Raw genomic sequence first — 24,527 nt, 5'->3', positions numbered from 1 at the left:
ACAAGTGGGATTTTCTCTGCTACAAAATGAGCAGCTAGCAGATTTCAGAGGAGAGCTGATCAGAGAATTCATAGGGGTGGGGGGTGAGGGGCGGCGGAGTAGACTAAGAAGGACCAGGATCAGGACACTGTTCTTGGAGGTTATTCTGGTAGGCCTCGTGGGGCTTCAGTGTGGCGGTCATGAGAAGTATGTATGAAAAGGAAACAGGAGGAAAGGGAGGCAGGCGGGGAGGCTGTTAGCAGCCACCCAAGGCTCTGAGGCCAGGCCAGGCTGCTGACAAAAAAGGATGGGGGAAAAAGAGAAGGAAATTTCAGAAAATCCCATCCCTCCCCCAATGGTTACAGGACCCCAGTGTCATCTCTGCTACCAGCAATAGCCAGCACTGGCCCGGTGAGCGTCTGGCCCATGATGCACACATGCAAAATGGCTGGATGACCAGTGGAATGTGCAGGACTGCTCTTCTCCCGCCCAAACCCACCAATGCCAGACACCCACGGCCAATGTCCCTTGGCCAAGCCGGCCTCTCTGACACTCCTCCCTCCAGACCGGGGGGCCGATGGGACCTGCCCACAGAGGACGGATCAGTGCTGGGGGATAGGAGCTGGAGGGGGAGAAGGGATGAAAGGCGCTGAGGTTGCAGGTGAGGGAGGGGTGGGAAGAAGTTGAGGGCCCTGGAGGAGACCCAGCCTGGCCTCCTGCCCGGGGCCATGGGGGGCACGTACGTCATCCTCAGTGGCTGCCTGTGGCAGCATCCTCAGCATGACGATGTTACTGGCCTTCTCCTCCTCCTCCTCATCCTCCTCCTCCTCCTCCTCCTCCCCTTGCTCGGTCCGATAGTCCTGGTCCCGATAGTCGCCGTCTCGGGGGAAGCCTGGCGGGCCGGTGGGGCTGTGCCTGTGCCGCCGCCGCCGCCTACGCTGAGTCTCGGAGCCCGGGGAGGCCTCGTAGGAATCCTGGCCGACAGAATGAGATGAGTGACACCAGACGGGCAGTCAGTCTGGGCAGGCCTAGGAGCTGGCCGCTGGCTCTGTGAGGCAGGCAGGCTCTGAAAGCCAGGGATGTGCGGGCTCCGGCTAAAGGCTCAAGCAGGCAGGGTGGGCAGGCCCTGGCCTGTAATCCTTCTGGGACTGTAAATTCTCCATGGGGTCCTTTTGGGGGCTGCCTTCAGGGGGTGGGGAGAGGTAGGTGACAGTACTGGTGTGGGGGGGAACTCCCAAAGGTAGCTGACAAGACACAGCTTAAACCTCCTTGGGGCAAGACGGCCTGGGGTCAGCACACCAGACCCCACCCTTGATTTCCCCCTCCTCTCTGGCCAGCTCAGGGGGTGTGCTCAATTGCTTCACTGTACCACCGAAGGCTGCGTGTCTCCTACGGTTCCACCCTGCAACCAAGCTGGGGGCATAAGAACAGCTTCAGATCTCAGCCAGAGCCAGGCAGCAGGAGCTGGTGGAGGTGGTGTGAGGGCTGCAGACACTCCCTCCTCAGTCTCTGATCCTCAGCCTTGGCCAGTCCTCCACCACACACCACGCTCAAAACGGTATGGCTGTTGGGCTCTGGGCTATTGCCCAATCCATCCATTCCAGGACTAAGCAGACCAGGCCTGGGGCCAAAGCCCTCCCGCCCACAGTGGGGAAGCACCAGATAACTTGGTGCTCCATTCCCACCCTGGCCAGGGCCCAGTGCTCCTGGAGACGTCTGGGCACAGCTTGACAGCTGCCACTGGAGAAGCCTGGCAGTCCACCAAAGGGGTTTTTGCCCTGGACCCTCCAGAGGGCAGTGGGCAGCTCACAGACTGCCCCTCTGGGCTGGGCTTGCAAGAACACCCTTCCCAGCCTGTTGGACAGGAGAGCTGCCTGCTCGCATGGACCAGGGCCCTGACTGCCCCTCCAGCTGGGATTCCCCTAAGGCAAGCCTGTTGCTTCCCCTCAGGTGGGGGCTCCCTGACGGTGTAAACATCGCACCTCATCCCACAGGCTAGGGTGAACTACCCAACATGGCACTGGCTTCTCCAGAAGGGTCCTTCCCTTCTGTCTAGGGGCTCTGTCACCACTGGGAATGCCCATGGCTGGCCTCCCAGAGCTCCTCAGCTTGGTGGTCTGCAGTCCCCTTGTTGTCCTCCCAACCCCAGACGCCGGGTCCCATGGAAGAGGCTCTTCAAGTGCCCAAGTTGGCTGCGAGCGGGCAGTACAGGGTTCACAGTGAGCCATGGGCCCGAACTGAACAACAGGGAGAAAGGGAAAGAGTGGTGGCCAGGGGCCCTCAGAAGTACAGAGCCAAGCATGTGGAAGCCAGGGAGATCCAGGTTGGGAGAGGAGCCCTCAGAGAGGGGAGTGGGAACAGGCCCTCCAGGTGAGGCAAAGCCACCGAGCACAGTCTGAAGGTACGGGAATGGAGAGCCGCCTGCATACGGTGTTGCAGCCAGACACAGAGGGCCCTTGGGAGCCCATCCCAGCCAGGCCTGGCGCAGCGCGCCCCCTCCTCACCTCCGCACTCTGCTCCTCAGATGAGTCGTCATAGTCATGCTTGCCCTCCTGGCTGCCATACTCGCGAGGATATGAACGGTAGTCCATGTCTCGGTAGTCGTGGTCTCGGCTGCGGTTCTCCCCACCATCATCCTGCGAGCGGTCAGTGGCTCCATAGCGGCCAGTTCTGTCACCACGACCACCACTAGTGGAGGAAGGATGGGGAGGGATCAGAAGATTGCCCTTTCTAAAAGGTGCAAGAGGCCCAGGTGATGTGTTCTCGTGGTTATAGGGTTTTGTTTTTTTTTTGGAGGAGCATACAACAGAAGTGAGGTGCCCTTCTGATCCTATCAGAGAAAGAAGTACATGATACCACCATGACTTAGCTCTGGTGACGTTAACCTTGGTCATCTGGTTAAGGCAGTGTCTGCCAGGTTTCTCCCCTGTAAACTTTCTATTTTTCCCTCCCCCTACTCTATTCTTTGGAAACCCTCAGGCTCGCCCCCATACAGGGATTCCTAAATCCCTGCTCCACATCTCTGAAGTGCAACCTGCCTCTCTCCATCCCTATGTCACTCTCTGGTCCATGCCGCTGGCTTCCCTCATGGGCACCTTGGTTGTGGCCTGGCTGGTCTCCTCACTTCTACCTGGACCTCCCCAGTTCAGTCTCTACATCCCAAATCCCAAATGTGAGTGCTTTCTAAGGCAAAGCCATTCAAACCCATCTCACTCCCTTTAGTGGCTCCCCCTCAGTCTCAGGATCAAAAACCAAAATGCTCACCAAGGTCTCATGCAGCTTGCAGGATCCCCGGGGGTGAGGCTCCTCCTCCCCGTCTTGCACCACTTCCCCTGCCCCTGCTTCACTGTCACCTTGCCGACACTAGCAGCTCTTTCATTAAAATTTCTCCTACCGCAATAACTGTAAAATAATGATCTCAAAGCTGATTTCATCTGCATTTCTTTTCTTTTCCTTTTTTTTGAGAAAGGATCTGGCACTGTTGCCCAGGCTGGAGGGCAGTGGCATGATCAGGGCTCACTGCAGCCTCAACCTCCCAAGCTCAAGCCATCCTCCCACCTCAGCCTCCTGAGTAGTTGGGACCACAGGCACGTGCCACCACGCCCAGCTCATTTTTGTATTTTTTGTAGAGACGGGGTTTCACCACATTGCCAGGCTGGTCTCAAATTCCTGGGCTTAAGTGATCCACCCACCTCAGCCTTCCAAAGTGCTGGGATTACAGGCGTCCACCACTGTGCATGGCCTAATCTGTGTTTCTTTGGTGAGTTAAAAAAATTACTAGAATATGGGCTCCAGGAAATGAGGGGACCCTTGGCTCACTGCCATATTCCCTAGCACTCAGTAGGCACTCAACAATTATTTTGAACAAATAATGACTAAAAAAGCATTCTAAGAGCAACCAATATAAGTTTATTTAAAATAGAAAAAACTAGATGCCACAGAAGAATGCTACTATACTGACAGGATTCCAATTCTGGTCGGGAACAACATTAGAACGTCCGTTATCAACAGCATTCTTAACATTATTCTAAAGACACTAGCTAAAGCAATTAAACAGGGAAGGAAGAAAAGAGGTTAAAAGCTGGAAAGGAGAAGGTAAAATTACCATTATTTGTAAATGATATGAGAGTATACCTGCAAAGCCTAAGAGAATCAACTGAAAAAGTTGTTATAAATAATAAATCAGTAAGGATGCTGGGTACAAATTAATGTAACCACTGTTTAGAAAATAGAAAGGTCCCAAGTACAATTCATTAAAAAGGTTAAATACCTAGACATGTGCAAGATATTATGACCATACTTCACATATATACCAGGATATATTTGAAACAGATCAAAGATTTAAACATAAGAAATGAAACCATAGGCCAGGCGTGGGTGGCACCCTGGGAGGCCGAGGTGGGCAGATCACTTGAGGTCAGGAATTCGAGACCAGCCTGGCCAACATGGTGAAACCCCATCTCTACTAAAAATACAAAAATTAGCCGGGTGTGGTGGCACGTGCCTGTAATCCCAGCTACTTGGGAGGCTGAGGCAGGAGAATCACTTGAACCCGGGAGGCAGAGGCCGTGGTGAGCCACTGAACTCCAGTCTGGGCGACAGAGTAAGACTCTGTCTTTAAAAAAAAAAAAAAAAAAAAAAAAAGAAATGAAATAATAAAATATAGAATAATTGAATAATTTCTTTATAATCTTGAAATGGGGAAACCTATAATCCAAATCCAGAAGCCACAGAACAAAGGATTACTAAATTCAACTACATAAAAATAAAATACTTTCGCTTGGAGAAAAAAATAGAAAAACAAAACACATCATCAACCAAGTCAAAAGACAATAAACTAGGAAAAAATATGGGGAAAGGAAGCGAACAGAATTCACAGATAAAAATGTAAATGATGTGTATCTGAAAAGATGCTCTATCTCACTCATAATGAAAGATGAAAATTTTGCCGGGCGCGGTGGCTCACGCCTGTAATCCCAGCACTTTGGGAGGCCGAGGTAGGTGTATCACGAGGTCCGGAGATAGAGACCATCCTGGCTAACATGGTGAAACCCCGTCTCTACTAAAAATAAAAAAAATCAGCTGGGTGTGGTGACACGCACCTGTAGTCCCAGCTACTCAGGAGGGCGAGACAGGAGAATCACTTGAACCCAGAAGGCGGAGGTTGCAATGAGCCGAGATCGCGCCACTGCACTCCAGCTTGAGTGACAGAGTGAGACTCGGTTAAAAAAAAAAAAAAAAAAGAGAAGAAAAGAAAATTTTGCCAGGTGAGATGGCTCATCCTGTAATCTCAGCACTTTGCGGGGCCAAAGTGGGAGGATCACTGGAGGCCAAGACCAGCCTGGACAACATAGCAAGATCCCGTCTTTACAAAACTACCATCAACACCACAACATATTAGTTGGGCATGGTGGTGTACATCTATAGTCCCAGCTACTCAGGAGGCTGAGGCGAAAGGACTGCTTGAGCCTAGGAGTTCTAGGTTACAGTGAGCTATGATTGTACCACTGCACTCCAGCCTGAGTGACAGAGCGAGACTCCATCTCAAGAAAAAAAAAAAAAGAGAGAAGGATGAGAATTAAAACTACATTGGATAGACTGTTTCAAAATGAACTGTATTTTACTTGAGACAAGGTCTCGGTCTGTTGCTCAGGCTGAGTGCAGTGGTGCAATCATAGCTTACTGTAGCCTCCACCTCCTGGGCTTAAGCAATCTTCCCATCTCAGCCCCAACCAGCTGGGACTACAGGAATGCACCACCACATCCAGCTAATTTTCAAATTTTTTGTAGATACAGGATCTCACTATGTTGCCCAGCCTGATCTTGAACTTTTGGACTAAAGTGATCCTCTTGCCTCAGCCTCCCAAAGTGCTGAGATTACAGACGTGAGCCACTGCACATGGCTTAAAATAAACTTAAAATTTTAATTTTTGTATATTTTTTCTAGATCATTTTGTATTGTGGTAAAATATACATTTACCATTTAACCATCCTTTTTTTAAAATTTTGAGATGGAGTCTCGCTCTGTCACCCAGGCTGGAGTGCAGTGGTGCAATCTTGGCTCGCTGCAACCTCTGCCTCCCAGGTTCAAGCGATTCTTTTTTTTTTTTTTTTTTTTTTTTGAGACGGAGTCTCGCTCTGTCACCCAGGCTGGAGTGCAGTGGCACAATCTCGGCTCACTGCAGCCTCCGCCTCCCAGGTTCAAGCGATTCCCCTGCCTCAGCCTCCCAAGTAGTTAGGACTATAGATGCATGCAGCCACGCCTGGATAATTTTTGTATTTTTAGTAGAGATGGGGTTTCACTATGCTGGCCAGGCTGGTCTCGAACTCCTGACCTCGTGATCTGCCCACCTTGGCCTCCCAAAATGCTGGGATTACAGGCGTGAGCCACTGGGCCAGGCCTCAAGCAATTCTTGTGCCTCAACCTCCTGAGTAGCTGGGACTACAGGTGTGTGCCACCATGCCTGGATATTTTTGTATTTTTAGTAGAGACGGGGTTTCACCATGTTGGCCAGGCCAGTCTCGAACTCCTGACTTCAGGTGATCCGCCCGCCTCGGCCTCCCAAAGTGCTGGGATTACAGGTGGGAGCCACCACGCCCAGCCTCTTTTTTTTTGTTTTTCTTCTGAGACAAGTTTCACTCTTGTTGCCCAGGCTGGAGTCCAATGGCGCAATCTCGGCTCACTGCAACCTCTGCCTCCCAGGTTCAAGCGATTCTCCTGCCTCAGCCTCCCAAGTAGCTGGGATTACAGACATGCACCACCACTCCCGGCTAATTTTGTACTTTTAGTAGAGACAGGGTTTCTCCATGTTGGTCAGGCTGCTCTCGAACTCCCGACCTCAGGTGATCCGCCCATCTCGGCCTCCCAAAGTGCTGGGATTACAGTTATGAGCCACCGCGCCCAGCCTACCATTCTTAATTATCTAATTCAGTGGCATTAAGTACACTAACAATGTTATGCAACCATCACCTTTTCCAGGAATTTTTCATCATCCAAAACAAAACCTTTGTACCCATTAAACAATTCTCACCCCACCCCACAGCCTCTATTCTACTTTCTGTCTCAATGAATTTGCCTATTCTAGGTACTTCATATTAGTGGAATCATGTAATATTTGTCCCTATGTGTCTAGCTTATTTCACCTGGCATGTTTTCAAGGTTCATCCACAAGGCAGTATGTTAGAATTTCCTTTTTATGGCGGAATAATACTCTTCTATTGTAGTATGCATACACAACATTTTGTTCATTCATTTGTTCGTGCACACTTGGGTTGTTTCCACCCCTTGGTTATTTTGGACATTGTGAATAATGCTGCTATGAATATTGGTGTCCAAGTATCTGTTTGAATTATTGCTTTCAATTCTTTTGGGTATATATCTAGGAGTGGAATTGCTGGATCACATGGTAATCCTGTGTTTAACTTTTTCTGGAACTGCCAAACTGTTTTCCATAGCAGCTGTAACATTTTACATTCCTACCAGTGTTGCACAAGGGTTCCAATTTCCCCACATCCTCACCAACACTTGTTATTTTGCATCTTTTCATGTGCTTACTGGCCATTTGTATATCTTTATTGGAGAAATGTCTATTCAAGTCCTTTGCCAATTTTTTTTTTTTTTGAGATGGAGTACGACTCTGTCACCCAGGCTGGAGTGCAGTGGCATGATCTCAGCTCACTGCAACCTCCGCCTCCCAGGTGCAGCCTCCCGAGTAGCTGTGATTACAGGCACCTGCCACCACGGCCGGCTGATGTTTTGTATTTTTAGTAGAGACAGGGGTTTCACCATGTTAGTCAAGCTGGTCATGAACCCTTTGCCCATTTTTAAATTGGACAATTTTGTTGTTGTAAGAGTTCATATATTCTGGATGTTAATCCCTTACCAGACATATGATTTACAAATATGTTTTCCCATCGTGGGTTGTCTTTTCACTTTCTTGATAGTGTCTTTGAAAGTATAAAAGTTTCTAATTGGCTGGGCGCGGTGGCTCACGCCTGTAATCCCAGCACTTTGGGAAGCCAAGGCAGGCGGATCACAAGGTCAGGAGATCGAGACCATCCTAACACGGTGAAACCCCATCTCTACTAAAAAATACAAAAAATTAGCTGGGTGTGGTGGCGGGCGCCTGCAGTCCCAGCTACTAGGGAGGCTGAGGCAGGAGAATGGCGTGAATCCAGGAGGCAGAGCTTGCAGTGAGCGGAGATCGCGCCACTGCACTCCAGCCTGAGCGACAGAGCGAGACTCCGTCTCAAAAAAAAAAAAAAAAAAAAAAAATTAGCCAGGCGTGGTGGCAGGCGCCTGTAGTCGCAGCTACTTGGGAGGCTGAAGCAGGAGAATGGCATGAACCCGGGAGGCGGAGCTTGCAGTGAGCCGAGATCGCGCCACTGCACTCCAGCCTGGGCGGCAGAGTGAGACTACGTCTCAAAAAAAAAAGTTTCTAATCTTTTGTTGTTGTTACCAGCAGTCCCTGAACCAGAATAGGTTCAGAGAGACTTCCAAAAGTTTCTAATCGTGGCCAGGCATGGTGGGCTCACACCTGTAATCCCAGCACTTTGGGAGGCCAAGACGGGTGGATCACATGAACCCAAGAGTTTGAGACCAGCCTGGGCAACATACCGAAAACTCATCGCTATAAAACCAACAAACATAAACAAAAGTTTCTAATTTTGATGAAGTCAAACTTCTTATTTTGAAATAATTTTACATTTACAGAAAAGTTCAAAGAATCCCTGTATACCCTTCACCCAGCTTCCCCTAATATTAACAAAACTAGGGCACATTTGTCAAAACTAAGGAATTAACTAAACTACATATTATATTAGGATTCCACCGATTTTCTCACTAATATCCTTTTTCTGATCCAAGATTTAATCCTAAATATTACATTACATGTAGTTGTCATGTTCCCTCAGTCTCCTCTGGCCTGTGAAGGTTTATCAGTCTGTCCTTGTTTGTTTTTAATGACCTTAACAGTTTTGAAGAGCACTGGCCAGGTATTTTGTAGAATGCCCTTTAACTGGTTTTGTTTGATGTGTTCTCATGATTAGACCTAAGAGTATGGATTTTTTTTTTTTTTTTTGGAGAAGCATACAACAGAAGTAAGATAGTGAAATGCCCTTCTGATCATATCACAGAAGAGTACATGATAACAACATGACTTATCTATGGTGATGTTAACCATGATCACCTAGTTAAGGTGCTGTCTCTGCCAGGTTTCTTCCCTGTAAAATTTCTCTATTTCTCTCTCCATACTCTATATATACATATTTTTTCAAATGGAGTCTCGCTCTGTTGCCAGGCTGGAGTGCGGTAGCGCCATCTCGTTCATTGCAACCTCCAACTCCCGGGTTCAAGCGATTCTCTTGCGTCAGCCTCCCGAGTAGCTGGGATTACAGGCACCCGCCACCACGCCCAGCTAATTTTTGCATTTTTAGTAGAGACGGGGTTTCATCATGTTGGCCAGGCTGGTCTCAATCTCCTGACCTCACGAACCACCCCCCTTGCCCTCCCAAAGTGCTGGGATTACAGGCGTGAGCCACCAAACCCGGCCTCCATACTCTATTCTTTAGAGGTGAGTCTCTAAGACCAGCCCACAGTCAAAAGGAGGGTAATTAAGCTCTACCTCCTAGAGGAGGGAGTATCGACATTATTTGAAGTTATATAAAAATTATTATTTATGATAACTATTAAATAATATAGTATTGTATTATACAATAATCACTATTATTTAGAATTCTTCTATAAGGAAGATTTCATAGAACATTTTTAATCTAACAGATTTACAACAGTCCAATGTTTGAAAACAAACAGCAAGGCTGTATGGAAAACATGCACTTTCATATTGCTGGTAGGAGTTAAAAATGGAATAATCCTTATGGAGGAGAATTTGGCAATACCTGACAAAACTAAAAATCTATATACCCTTTGACCCACAGTTCTACTTCTGGGAATTTAAAGTATACACATACTTGCACATGTACAAAAAAGTTACTGTAGCACTGTTTTTTAAAAGTGCTGGGCGCAGTGGCTCACACCTGTAATCCCAGCACTGTGGGAGGCTGAGGCAGGCGGATCACGAGGTCAGGAGATGGAGACCAGCCTGGCCAACATGGTGAAACCCCATCTCTACTAAAAATACAAAAATTGTGTGGGTGTGGTGATGCATGCCTGTAATCCCAGCTACTCAGGAGGCTGAGGCAGGAGAATCGCATGAACCTGGGGAGCGAAGATTGCAGTGAGCCGAGATTGCGCCACTGCACTACAGCCTGGCAACAGAGGGAGATTCCGTCTCAAAACAAACAAACAAAAACAAAAAACAAAGGATAAGCCAGGAGCAGTGGCTCATGCCCCTAATCCCAGCACTTTGGGAAGATGAGGCGGGCAGATCGCTCGAGCCCGGGAGTTCAAGACCAGCCAGGGTGACATGGCAAAACCTCATCTCTACAAAGAAATACAAAAAGTAGTTAGGCGTGGTGGTGCGTGTTTGTATCCCCAGCTACTTGGGAGGCTGAGGCAGGAGAATCACTTGAGGCCAGGAGGTCAAGGATGCAGTGAGCCATGATCGCACCACTGCACCTGGGCGATAAAGCCAGACACTCTCTCTCTCGCTAAAAAAACAAAACAAAACAAAACTAATGAGGTGAGAGGAACTCTAGCAAATATTAAAACATTATAAAGGTAAATGAATTAAAACATGAATAGACAGATCAGTGAAATAGAATAGAATCTACAGCATACAAAAACACACATGGAAATTCAGTATAAGCCAAAGGTTATATTTCAAACTAACAAGGGGAAAACAAATTAGTCAATAAATAATAGTTACAATAACTATCTGGCCTAGGAATCAGCAAACTATAGCCAGTGGACCAAATCCAGTCTCCTTAAATAAAGTTTTAGTGGAGGCCAGGTGTAGTGGCTCACATCTGTAATCCCAACACTTTGGAAGGCCAAGGCAGGAGTAACCCTTGAGTTCCAGACCCAGCCTAGGTAACACCGTAGTCAGACCTCGTCTCTACTGGAAAAAGAAAAAAAAAAAAAGAAAGAAAGAAAGAAAAAAAGAAATTAGCTGTGTGTGAGGCTGAGGTGGGAGAATCCCTTGAGCCAGGGAGACAGAGGCTGCAGTGAGCTCTGATTGCGCCACTGCACTCCAGCCAGCCAGGGCAACACAGCAAGACCTTGTTTCAAAAAAAAAATTAATTAAATAAAGTTTTACTGTAACACAGCTATATTCATTCATTCATAAATTGTCCATGACTGCTTTCAGTTTAGTTGCAACAGAGACGGTCCTGCAATGCAATGCCAAAAATATTTACTATCTGATCCTTTACAGAAAAGTGTTGTCCACTAAGAAAACAAAGTTTACCTCACTTCTTATGCCAAATAAATTCTGGATGGGTGAAAACTTAAATACCCAAGTAGAAACCATAAAAATATTAAAGAAATCTCTCTCTCCAAAAAAAAAAATCTCGAAACTGTTTTCTCCCATGACCAAACTAGTTTGCATTCCCACCAACAGTATATAAGCATTCTTTTCTTTGCAGCCTCACCAACATGTTTTTTTTTTGACTTTTTAATAATTGCCATCTGACTGGCATGAGACGGTGTCTCATTGTGGTTTTGATTTGCATTTCTCTGGTGATTACTGATGATGAGCATTTTTTCATGTTTGTTGGCCACTTGTATGTTATCTTTTGAGAAGTATCTGTTCATGTCCTTTGCCCATTTTTTAATTGGAACTTTTGCTTTTTGCTTATTAAATTCCTTGTAGATTCTGGATATTAGACCTTTGTCAGATGTGTAGCTTATGAACATTTTCTCCTATTCTGTAGGCTGTCCATTTACTCTGTTGGTAGTTTCTTTTGCTGTGCAGAAGCTCTTTAATTAGGTCCAACTTGTCAATTTTTGGTTTTGTTGCAATTGCTTTTGGGGACTTAGCCATAAATGCTTTGCCAAACCCTGTAACGAGGAGGGCATTTCCTAGGTTTTCTTCTAGGATTTTTTTTCTTTTTTTTTTTTGAGGCAGAGTTTTGCTCTTGTTGCCCAGGCTGGAGTGCAATGGCGCAATCTTGGCTCACTGCAACCTCCGCCTCTCAGGTTCAAGTGATTCTCCTGCCTCAGCCTCCCAAGTAGCTGGGATTACAGGCATGCGCCATCATGCCTGGCTAATTCTGTATTTTTAGTAGAGATGGGGTTTCTCCATGTTGGTCAGGCTCGTCTCGAACTCTCAACCTCAGATGATCCACCTGCCTCAGCCTCCCAAAGTGCTGGGATTACAGGCATGAGCCACCGCGCCTGGCCTTCTAGGATTTTTATAGTCTGAGGTCTTACATCTTAATTTTTGTATATGGTGAGAGGTAAGGGTCCGATTTCATTCTTCTGAATATGGCTAGCCACCTATCCCAGCACCACTTATTGAACAGGGAGTCCTTTCCCCCTTGCTTATTTTTGATTTTCTCAAAGATCAGATGGTTCTATGTGTGCGGGTTTATTTCTGTGTTCTCTACTCTGTTCCACTGGTTTATGTGTCTGTTTTTGCACCAGAACCATGCTATTTTGATTACTGTAACCTTATAGTATAGTTTGAAGTTGGACAATGTGATGCCTCTGGCTTTGTTCTTTTTGCTTAGGATTGCTTTGGCTATTCGACCCAGTAATCCTGCTACTGGGTATATACCCAAAGGAAAATAATTCATTCTATCACATGCACCCATATGTTCAAAGCGGCACTATCTTTTTTTTTTTTGAGACAGAGTTTCGCTCTTGTTGCCCAGGCTGGAGTGCAATGGTGCAATCTCGGCTCACTGCAACCTCCACCTCCTGGTTCAAGAGATTCTCCTGCCTCAGCCTCCTGAGTAGCTGTGATTACAGGCACGTGCCACCACGCCTGGCTAATTTTGTATTTTTAGTAGAGATGGCGTTTCTCCATGTTGGTCAGGCTGGTCTTGAACTCCCGACCTCAGGTGATCCGCCCACCTCGGCCTCTCAAAGTGATGCGATTACTGGCATGGGCCATGGCGCCTGGCCACTGCAGCACTATTCACAATAGCAAGGACATGGAATCAGCCTGAATGCCCATCAATAGTGGACAGGATAAAGAAAAATGTGGTACATATACACCATGGAATACTATGCAGCCATAAAAAAGACAAAATCATGTCCTTCACAGCCATATAGATGGAGCTGGAGGCTGTTATCCTAAGCTACCTACTATGAAAACAGAAAACCAAGTAGTGCATGTTCTCACTTATAAATGGGAGTTAAATGTTGAATGTACATGAATGTAAATACTGGAACATCAGACATTGGGGATCACTAGACTGGGAAGGTGGGAAGGGGGGCATGGGCTGAAGGACCATCTGTTGGGAACTAAGCTTACTGCTTGGGTGATGGGATCAACGGGGCCTCAAGCTTCAGTGTCACGCAATTTACCCATGTAAAAAAACCTGTACAGGCCAGGTGCGGTGGCTCATGCCTGTAATCCTAGCACTTTGGGAGGCCAAGGGAGCAGATCACTGAGGTCAGGAGTTTGAGACCAGCCTGGGCAACATGGTGAAACCTCGTCTCTACTAAAAAATACCAAAATTAGCTGGGCGTGGTGGTGCACACCTACAGTCCCAGCTACTGGGCAGGCTGAGGCATGAGAATTGCTTGAACCAGGGAGGCGGAGGTTACAGTGAGCTGATCGCACCACTGTACTCCAGCCTGGGCGACAGAGTGAAACTGCGTATGAAAAAAAGAACAACCACCTGTATGTGGGCCGTGAGCTCCAGCTGGGTGGCCGGGGCGGGGGTTGGGGGGGTTGTGGAGACCGTGACACCACGCATCCCACCCCAAGCCCTTTCCACATCCCTGCCACCAGGGGATGCCGGCATGCTCCCAGCGCTCACTGGCCAACAGACTCAGCCTATGGGCGATTTCCTCAGGACCCAAGCTCCTTGCCCGAGGAGAAAGATACAGACCTTTATGAAAGGGAAGAGAGTTGGCTACTGGCTGCGTGAGAAGAAAATCAAGAAGCTCAATTTCCAGGCCTCAGCGGAGGTGTGCAAGGAAGTGAGGGATAGAAGTGGTACAGCTGAGGCCAAGCGCGGTGGCTCACGCCTGTAATCCCAGCACTTTGGGAGGCCGAGGCAGGTGGATCACCTGAGGTCGAGAGTTCAAGACCAGCCTGGCCAACATGGTGAAACTCTGTCTCTACTAAAAATACAAAAACTAGCCGTAGTGGCAAGCGCCTGTAATTCCAACTACTCAGGAGGCTGAGGGAGGAGAATCGCTTGAACCCGGCGGGGGGCAGAGGTTGCAATAAGCTATCACACCACTGCACTTCAGCCTGGGCGACTGAGTGAGACTGATCTCAAAAAAAAAAAAAAAAAAAGTCATGCAGCTGAACCTCAGCCGGCCAATGGAGGAGCAGGGACCCCTGGGTGTCATCATTCACAAGTTGACCGACGTCATCCTTGAAGCCGACCAGAATGACAGCCAGTCCCTGGAGCTGGTGCACAGGTTTCAGGAGTATATCGATGCCCACCCTGAAACCATCGTCCTGGACTCCTTCCTTGCCATCAGAACCCTGCTCAACCGCTCCAAGTCCTGCAAGCTCATCTGGAAAATTGAGATCTACATGGAAGGCGGCAGGATCTGCTCGCTGCCCCTCATGGAGGTCACAAGCCTGTGTGGGGATGATACCATGTGGCTGCTGGAGAAGAATGGCCTGGCTTTCCCATTCATGTGCAAATCTAGAGTGGCTCACGGCACTAACTCTCACAAGATGGCTACTGTATTCAATCAGGAGGGCCTGAATGGCATCCAGCCACCCTGTGTGGTCTAGAATTTCATCAACCACAACACCGTTCTGTACAAGGTGTTCATGGTCGGCAAGTCCTACACCATGGTCCAGAGGCCCTTGCTCAAGAAATTCTCCGTGGACACAATGTGACCGCGAATCCATCTTCTTCAACAGCCACAACGTGTCAAAGCCGGAGTCATCATTGGTCCTGATGGCGCTGGACAAGATCGAGAGGTCTGGTTTGTTCAAGCGCAGCCAAGCAAAGAGGTCATCCGGGAACTCCCCCGGGCCCTGCGGCATGCGCTGGGAGTATTGCTGTTCGGCACCGACATCATCATCAACAACCAGATGGGGCGGCATGCCGTCATCGACATCAACGCCTTCCCAGCCTACGAGGGTGTGAGCAGGTTCTTCACAGACCTCTGGAACCACATCGCCACCATTTTGCAAAACCAGAGCACAGCCACAGCAGCCATAGGGGATGTGGCCCCACTGAGGCACAGCAAGCTCCTGGCCAAGCCGGCGAGCAGCCTAGCAGGCGAGCGGACATGCAGCGCCAGCCACGGCTGCTGCAGCAGCATGATGGGCCAGGATGCACCTTGGAAGGCCAACGCCTACGCGGGTAGTACCTCCAAGCTGCTGCACCCGAGACTCTGCTGCACCACCAGTATGTCGCCCAGCTTCTAGCAGCACAGCGTAGCCTCCCTGGCCAACAAGGCCTCCTCCCAGTACCCATGGAGCCAAGATCCAGAGGGGTGGCATGGGGAATACCCGCTGGGCTAGCAGCTCCCATTGGCGATGCTACTACTAAGAATCCCCAATCATCTGATTCTTCTTTTTCTTAACTTTAACCTGATTTTCTGATGTCATGATCTAAATGAGGGTTGGGGGAAGATGGAAGAGAACATCAAGTGGTCCAGCGTTGGGGAAAAGGGCCATCCCACGTGATTCCTGCTGTGCAGACTTTTCACTGAGTTAAAAAAAAAAACCTGTATGTGTATCCTTTAATCTACAATAAAAGTTGAACTTTTAAAAAAAGAAAACAAATATTAGAAAACATAAGAAAAAAAATGTATCACCTTAAGAGTGGGGAAGGCCTTCCTCAGCAAGACAAATCCCAGCAGTCATAAAAGGAAAATGAATAAATCTGGCTTTGTAAAAATTATAAATCTCTATAGAGTGTAAAAAATACGAGAAACTTAGAAATAAATATGTAATAAAGCAAGTATGGTAAAACGTTAATAGTAGAATCTAGTGGGCTGGGCACGGTGGCTCACGCCTATAATCCGAGCACTGTGGGAGGCCAAGGCAGGCAGATCACCTGAGGTCGGGAGTTTGAGACCAGCCTGACCAACATGGAGAAACGCCGTCTCTACTAAAAATACAAAATTAGCCAGGTGTGGTGGCACATGCCTGTAATCCTAGCTACTCGGGAGGCTGAGGCAGGAGAATCACTTGAACCCAGGAGGCAGAGGTTGTGGTGAGCTGAGATTGTGCCATTGCACTCCAGCCTGGGCAACAAGAGCAAAACTCCATCTCAAAAAAAAAAAAAAAATCTAGTGGATGGTTATATATGGTGTTCACTGTAAAATTCTTTTTTTTTTTTTTTTTTTTTTTTTTTTTTTTGAGATGGAGTCTCGCTCTGTCGCCCAGGCTGGAGTGCAGTGGTGATCTTGGCTCACTGCAAGCTCTGCCTCCCAGGTTCATGCCATTCTCCTGCCTCAGCCTCCCTAGTAGCTGGGACTACAGGCGCCCGCCACCACACCCGGCTAATTTTTTTGTATTTTTAGTAGAGACGGGGTTTCACCGTGTTAGCCAGGATGGTCTTGATCTCCTGACCTCGTGATCCGCCCACCTCAGCCTCCCAAAGTGCTGGGATTACAGGCATGAGCCACTGCACCCGGCCCATTGTAAAATTCTTTAAACTTTGCTACATGCTTGAAATTTCACACTGAACTATGGAAAACATCATAAAGATAAGTAACAAATGGGGCAAATATCCATTAAACATGTTTTCAAATATTTTGGTTGACTTCCATTTTTTTAAACAATTATCTGTTCATGCATTCACTCAACAAATATTAACCTAACATTTGCTATACGATAAGTACCGTTCTAGGTGATGAACAAAATGAAGTTCCTGTCCCCATGAACTCAGGTTGGAACCCAAACTGTTTCTTTTTCTTTTTTTTTTTGATAGGGAGTCTCGCACTGTCCTCCGGGCTGGAGTGCAGTGGCGTGATCTCGGCTCACTGCAACTTCCGCCTCCTGGGTTCAAGTGATTCTCCTTCCTCAGCCTCCCAAGTAGCTGGGATTACAGGTGCCCGCCACCATGCCCAGCTAATTTTTTGTATTTTTAGTAGAGATGGGGTTTCATCATGTTGGCCAGGCTGCTCTCAAACTCCTGACCTCGTGATTCACCCGCCTCGGCCTCCCAAAGTGCTGGGATTACAGGCGTGAGCCACCACACCTGGCCCCAAATTGTTTCCTTACAGTAAATGCCTAGAGAAGAAATCACTGTCAGTGGTATGAGTAGTTATAAGGTTCTTGATACAATCAATTTGAACTGTAGTCATCAAAATTCAAGAACTGGGCCAGCATGGTGGCTCACGCCTGTAATCCTAGCACTTTCGGAGGCTGAGGCGAGTGGATCACCTGAGGTACGGAGTTCGAGACCAGTCTGGAAAACATGGTGAAACCCCGTCTGTACTAAAATACAAAAATTAGCCGGCTGTGGTGGCACGTGCCTGTAATCCCTGCTACTCAGGAGGCTGAGGCACAAGAATCCCCTGAGCCTGGAAAGCAGAGGTTGCAGTGAGCCAAGATCGCACCACTGAACTCCAGCCTAGAAGACAGAGTGAGACTATCTCCACAAACAAACAAACAAACAAACAAACAAAAAAAAAGGAAAAAAAAATCAAGAACTGAACAGAGATGAATAAATTTATTAATTTTCAGATGAAATTATCCTGAACTCTCTTGACATCCAATATCCAAACCAAATAAATTCAGGTATTGAACTCTTGCTATCTAAACTCAGGAAGGGAACATATTTGGATAGAAAGGAATACTTTTCATTGGCCACCAGAGCACTCTGAACAAACACCTTCCAAAGGCATACCCCTTTTATAAAGCATTTCTAGGATGCTGGACTGAATCATCATATACGAGGATCTTCACAAAATGAGTATATTTCTAGAAAATAGAAAATGCTAAAATTGGCAGAAGAGATGAAATGGTAATCAAAAACCAGCTCCAGATGCTTTTATTTTATTATTTTTTGAGACAGGGTGTCACTCTGTCACTGAGGCTGGAGTGCAGTGGCATGATCATGGCTTACCACAGCCTCAACCTCCCAGACTCAGGTAATCCTCCTGCCTCAGCCTCCTGAGTAGCTAGAACTATAGGCACCTGCCACCACGCCCAGCTAATTTTTGTATTTTTTGTAGAGACAGAGTTTTGCCATGTTGCCCAGGATGGTCTCGAATTCCTGGGTTCAAGTGATCCAACTGCCTCGGCCCACTGCGCCCAGCCTCCAGATGCTTTTAAAGGTGAGTTCTACCAAGTTTTTCAAGGTACAGATAATTCTTATACAAGTTTCTCCAATAAAGAGAGAATAACAAAGGCTGCCCAATTCATGTAATGAGGCTACCTTGATTCCAATGCCAGATAAATACTGAAAATAAAAATATTGGACTACCTTACTGATAAATACAGGTGTAGATATCCTAGATGATACAATGGCAAATAAAATCTAACAAGGTTTTAAAAATATACATAAATCACTTAAATAACATTTCTGTCAAAAACTCATGAGTAAGCATTAGAAAAATCCAGACTGAGACACATTCTACAAAACAACTAACCTTAAAACATGCTTTCAATATAATCATGACAAGGTCATAAAAGACAAAGATAGAATAACTGTTTCAGATTAAAGGAGACAAGGAGCTCAATGCAATACATGATCTTGGACTGGATCCTGGATTGGGGAAAACCATTATAAAGGACATTATTGAGAAGAGTGATAACATCTGAATATGGGCTTTATATACGATAAAAGTACTATATAATTGTTTAATTTCCTGATATTGATAAATATATTGTGGTTATGGAAGAGAACGCCTTTCTTCTTAGGACATACATGCTGCCAGGCTTAAAAGGTCATGTCAGGCTGGATGTGGTGGCTCATGCCTGTAATCCCAGCACTTTGGGAGGGCGAGATGGGCGGATCACCTGAGGTCGGGAGTTTGAAACCAGCCTGACCAACATGGAAAAATCCTGCTCTACTAAAAATACAAAATTAGCTGGGTGTGGTGACGCATGCCTGTAATCCCAGCTACTTGGGAGACTGGGGCAGGAGCATCGCTTGAATGCAGGAGGCAGAGGTTGCAGTGGGCCGAGATTGCACCATTGCACTCCAGCCTGGGCAACAAGAGTGAAACTCTGACTCAAAAAGAAAAGTCATGTCTGCCACCAATTCAAACGATTAAAAAAAAACATAGTGTGTGTGTGTTTGTGTGTGTGTGTGTGTGTGTCTATGTAAAGATATAGAGCTATAGGGCGGGCGAGGCGCGGTAGCTCACGCCTGTAATTCCAGCACTTTGGGAAGCTGAGGCAGGTGGATCACCTGAGGTCAGGAGTTTGAGGCCAACCTGACCAACATGGTGAAACCTCGTCTCTAATAAAAATACAAAAATTAGCCAGGCATAGTGGCAGGCACGTGTAATCCCAGCTACTTGGAAGGCTGAAGCAGGAGAATTGCTTGAACACAGGAGGCGGAAGTTGCAGTGAGCCAAGATCACGCCATTGCACTCCAGCCTGGGTAACAGAGTGAGATTCCGTCTCAAAAAAAAAAAAAAAAAAAAAAAAAAGATATAGAGTGATAGAGCAAATGTGGCAAAATACTTAAAACAAGTAATTCTGAGTAGAGGATATATGGGAATTTATTATGCTCTTTCTTGCAACCTTTCTGTAAATTTGAGATATTTTCAAAGTAAGAAGTCATAAACATATACATACATACCATGATCAAGTGGGGTATAGCTCAAGAATGCCAAGAATATAAGTTAATGCAATTTACGAAATTTTTATTTATTTTTTTGATATGGAGTCTCGCTCTGTTGCCCAGGATGGAGTGCAGTGGCATGATCTCAGCTTATTGCAACCTCCACCTCCCAGGTTCAAGCAATCCTCATGTCTCAGTCTCCCCAGTAGCTGGGATTACAGGCATGCGTCACCACGCCTGGCTGATTTTTGTATTTTTAGTAGAAATGACGTTTCACCATGTTGGCCAGGCTGGTCTTGAACTCCCGGCCTCAAGTGATCCAACCACCTTGGCCTCCCAAGGTGCTGTGATCCACCATGCCAGGCCACAATTTATGAAATTAATGGACAAAGGGAGAAAAAAAGCACAGGATTTTGAAGTTCAATACTTACTTATGGTCAATCTTAGCAAACGAAGATTAGATAATTTTCTTGATTTATTAAAGGATACATTCTAAAAACTTACTGCATGCATCATACTTAATGGAGAAACTTTAGACACATTCCCTTTTATTCCTCTCCCTTCTTCCTACTGTCTCAACTGCCATGTGCTGAGGATGGCTACACAGAAGGGGCTGCCTGTCAGCCCTAGATTAATTGCTCTTCTGCAGACTGCCTTTATGGGAAAGAAAAGTAAACTATCTTGTCTAAGCCATTATTCTTTGGATTTTCTGCCACAACCAGCCAAAGTAAATCTTAATTTGTGCACCCAGTATCACTTATACTATTTAATATGGTACTAAAAGTCCTGGACAACACTATAAATGAAGAAAAATAAATAAGTGACAGGATAGATTTGCATACAATATGACCCACTACTTAGAAAGAACATCAGAATCAACAATGAAGTATTAGAAATAACAAAGGCATACAGCAGGGTTAACTTACAGAAATCAACAGCTTTTCTCTACCCCAGCAAATACCAGCATGAAAAATATTTTTTAAAAAATAAGATAATGGCCTGTAATCCCAGAACTTTGGGAGGCCAAGGTGGGTGGATTGCTGGAGCTCAGGAGTTCAAGATCAGCCTGGACAACGTGGTGAAACTCCGTCTCTACAAAAAATTAGCTGGGCGTGGTGGCGCGTGCCTGTAGTCCTAGCTACTTGGAAGGCTGAGGTAGGAAGATCACTTGAGCCTGTGGAGGTCGCCACTGCACTCCAGTCTGGGTGACAGAGCAAAACCAAGTCTCGAGAAAAAAAAAAAGATAATCAAAGTGACTGAAGTACCTAGCGATTACTTTAACAAAGAATACATAAGACCTGTATTTCCATTTATGAAAATGAAAGCTTTTTATGCTCTTTACATAAATTTCAAAATATTCTCTACACAGGTCTTAGATGAGATGACTACTTACAAAGATAATTTTCCCCAAATTAATAGAGGAGTTCAGTGCAATATCGATCAAAATTCTTGTTGTTTTTGAGGGACTTTGATAACTTTTGATATCGAATAAAGCCCCACAAATGATTAAACCAGCTTTGAAAAATAAGTGCAAAGGAGCTACTAAGACATTCTATAAAGCCATAATAATAAAAACAGTAAGGTGCTGGCATAAGAATGTGCAAATAGACCAATGGAACAAATCACATCACTCAAGACGGATCCATGTACATGAGGGAACCTGAAATCAGATGAGGTACCACAGATCAATAAAGAAAGAATGGACTATTTAGGAGGTGGTACTGGAAAAACTGCCTACTATATGGAAGAAAATAAAACCGGAGCCTACCTTATGCCATATTCAAGAGTGGAATCTAGATGGATTAAAGATCTGAATGCAGAAGGTAAAAACTACATTAGGCAGGGCGCAGTGGCTCACGCCTGTAATCCTAGCACTTTGGGAGGCCAAGACGGGCGGATCCCCAGGTCAGGAGATCGAGACCATCCTGGCTAACATGGTGAAACCCCGTCTCTACTAAAAATACAAAAAATTAGCCAGGTGTGGTGGCGGGCGCCTGTAGCCCCAGCTACTCGGGAGGCTGAGGCAGGAGAATGGTGTGAACCCGGGAGGCGAAGTTTGCAGTGAGCCGAGATCGTGCCACTGCACTCCAGCCTGGGTGACAGAGTGAGACTCTCAAAAACACCAAACAAACAAACAAAAAAACTATACATTAAAAGATAAAGCAAAAAAGGTGATGTTGGGCTGGGCACGGTGGCTCACACCTGTAATCCCAACACTTTGGGAGGCTGAGGCGGGCGGATCACCTGAGGTCAGGAGTTCGAGACCAGCCTGACCAACATGGAGAAACCCCATCTCTACTAAAAATACAAAAAATTAGCTGGGCGTGGTGGCGCATGCCGGTAATCCCAGCTACTCTGGAGGCTGAGGCAGGAGAATTGCTTGAACCCGGGACGTGGAGGTTGTGGTGAGCCGAGATTGCGCCATTGCACTCCAGCCTGGGCAACAAGAGCGAAACTCCGTCTCAAAAAAAAAAAAAAATGATGCTAGCACATCAAAATTAACAACAGGCATCTACTCTTGGGGGAATTATTAAGTAAAACGCAGTAGACATGCCCCATGATGCCCTTGCCAGCAATTAGAAACAAAGCAGTAACATACAGATGGCAATACAGACAGATGTTAAAAATACAGCACTGTGCCAGGTGCGGTGGCTCATGCCTGTAATCCCAGCACTTTGGGAGGCCAAGATGGGAGGATCACTTGAGGTCGAGAGTTCGAGACCAGCCTGACCAGCATGGAGAAACCCCATCTCTACTAAAAATACAAAATTAGCCAGGTGTGGTGGCACATGCCTGTAATCCCAGCTACTTGGGAGGCTGAGGCAGGAGAATCACTTGAAACCAGGAGGCAGAGATTGTGGTGAGCCAAGACTGCACCACTGCACTCCAGCCTGGGCAACAAGAGTGAAACTCTGTCTCAAAACAAAGAAACAAAACAAAACAAACAAACAAAAAAAACAGCACTGTTGGCCAGTTACAGCAGCTCATGCCTTTAATCCCAGCACTTTGGGAGGCCAAGGGAGGAGAATTGCCTGAGCCCAGGAGTTTGAGACCAGCCTGGGCAACATAGAGACACCCTTTCTCAAAACAAACAAAAAAAACCTCCCACTCTGAGTAATACAAAGTTCAGGAAACAAAACGAAGACTGTGGCACTATGCCATGTGTGTCAACTGAAAACACAGTCACTCAAAACAACACTTCATATTTTCATTTTCTATGAAAATGTATCTATATGATACATTTATGTATGTATTTATATGATACATGTATCTATATGATACATTTGTATGAAAATGATCTATATGATAAATCTATGATACATTTTCTATGATATGTATCATAGAAGGATACATTTTCTATGATATGTATCATAGAAGGATACATATCAAACACGACAGAGCAGCTGCCCACAGAGGTGGGAATTGGGAATAAAAATGAAAAAATAAACATGACAAGAGGAAGCCTTTTGCTGACCTATGACAGAAACCTACCTTGAACTGGAAAGTATGATGAACTCAAACCTCTGCACTTGAGGGCTTTTAAAAGTCAATGGTTTTGCTTGGTAATAAAGTTTGAACAAAGTATGTATGTCAGCTACTCAAATTCAGAAATGGCCACAGAGCACTTCTAGCGAATACCGTCCAAAATCAAATGTCTTTCAAAAAACATTTCTAATGAAAGCCAAGACTGAATAATACTAGGTGATGACCTCATCTCAAATTTGGGCTCACTTTTCAGAAAACAAAATATTACAATTCTACATTTTTAAAAGGAGTGGTGGTAGAGGAAACCTTTTGTGAAACATTTAAAAAATTATTTTCTCTTTTTATAAAGCTATTGACTCTTGAGTCTTAATAGAGGCTTTCTGGGAGAGTTAGGTCTGCTTTTCTAGGCAATCTTCAAGTGTCATGGCTGGGTCACCTGCCTCGGAATCACCTGGATGGCGAGGGATCACTGAATTTTACTCAGGATTTCTGTGTTTTACCCAGTGTTCCAGCTATTCCTTGTTCAGAGCAGAGCTGAAGAAGTAACTGAGAGTATCCATTCCAAGCAAGTGTCATGCCAACTGTAGCCCATACTGTCCCTGGAGTCTTCCACTATCTGACCTGGCTTGTCCCCTAGTGGTCCCGGGCAAATCCTGACTCTGATGGTGCCATTCCCACCCATCCCTCATACCCCAGGCTATAGCCCCAACCTCAACCTCCCACCCGTTAACTGCATAGCGTCCCTGCAACACCCTGAGTACTGAGAAGGATGCAATCTCATGTCTCATTCATCACTGCACTATCAGAGCCTAGCACAAGTCCTGGCTCACAACAGGTGCCAAATACCTGTCTGCTGAAAAGAAACCCATCATCTGCTATGCTGTTTCCTCTACCCAGAAGCCCCATCCTAGCACCTTCTTGAATCAATTCTCACATAGAGGCAAGACTAGGCTGTCTGGGAGGCTGAGAACAGATAACTCACCGTCTTTCATACTCCATGTCCTGATAGGGCCTTCGGGGGCTGCTGGGGCCCCTCCTCAGCCGCTGGCTGCGTTTCACTTCCCAGCCACCCCCGCTGCTGCTACCATGATCTGCCAGCCTGGGTGATGCTTCCTGCAGGGACTCTGGGGAGAGTGGAGGGAAGAAAGGAGTCAAAACAGTTGGGACAGAGAGGGCCTCCTTGAGAAACTCTTATTGTCAAGGCTCTCCGCCGCCCCTTAGCCCAGGGACATTGTCTTCCAGCTCCCAGCACTCCTGTGCATCACAGT

At 46.4% G+C, this 24,527-nt stretch overlaps 1 protein-coding gene and 1 pseudogene across 8 annotated transcripts in view; one reads left to right on the top strand and one right to left on the bottom strand.

Annotated features, from left to right (window-relative positions):
* The window catches only part of RBM10 (RNA binding motif protein 10), a 41,265-nt gene that overhangs the window by 14,859 nt on the left and 1,879 nt on the right, over window positions 1-24,527 (bottom strand). For 4 of the 8 annotated variants that reach the window (XM_054470969.1, XM_063660519.1, XM_054470967.2 and 1 more), the window contains exons 2-4: window positions 24,242-24,383; window positions 2,484-2,667; window positions 723-953 (exon numbers count right to left, since the gene is read on the bottom strand). In XM_054470969.1, coding sequence (XP_054326944.1) covers window positions 723-953; window positions 2,484-2,667; window positions 24,242-24,258 — 432 coding nt within the window. In that variant the 5' untranslated portion in view covers window positions 24,259-24,383. The remainder of the gene's footprint in view (window positions 1-722; window positions 954-2,483; window positions 2,668-24,241; window positions 24,384-24,527) is intronic. The other 4 variants (XM_054470972.1, XM_063660518.1, XM_054470970.2 and 1 more) reach the window with 1 other exon arrangement.
* LOC129025397 (inositol-tetrakisphosphate 1-kinase-like) lies at window positions 13,853-15,548 on the top strand (annotated as a pseudogene).

Source organism: Pongo pygmaeus, chromosome X (genome assembly GCF_028885625.2).
Source record: "Pongo pygmaeus isolate AG05252 chromosome X, NHGRI_mPonPyg2-v2.0_pri, whole genome shotgun sequence".
NCBI classification, from domain to species: Eukaryota; Metazoa; Chordata; class Mammalia; order Primates; family Hominidae; genus Pongo; species Pongo pygmaeus.
Note: the sequence above shows the minus strand (reverse complement) of the source record. Positions and strands in the feature narration are given on the sequence as shown.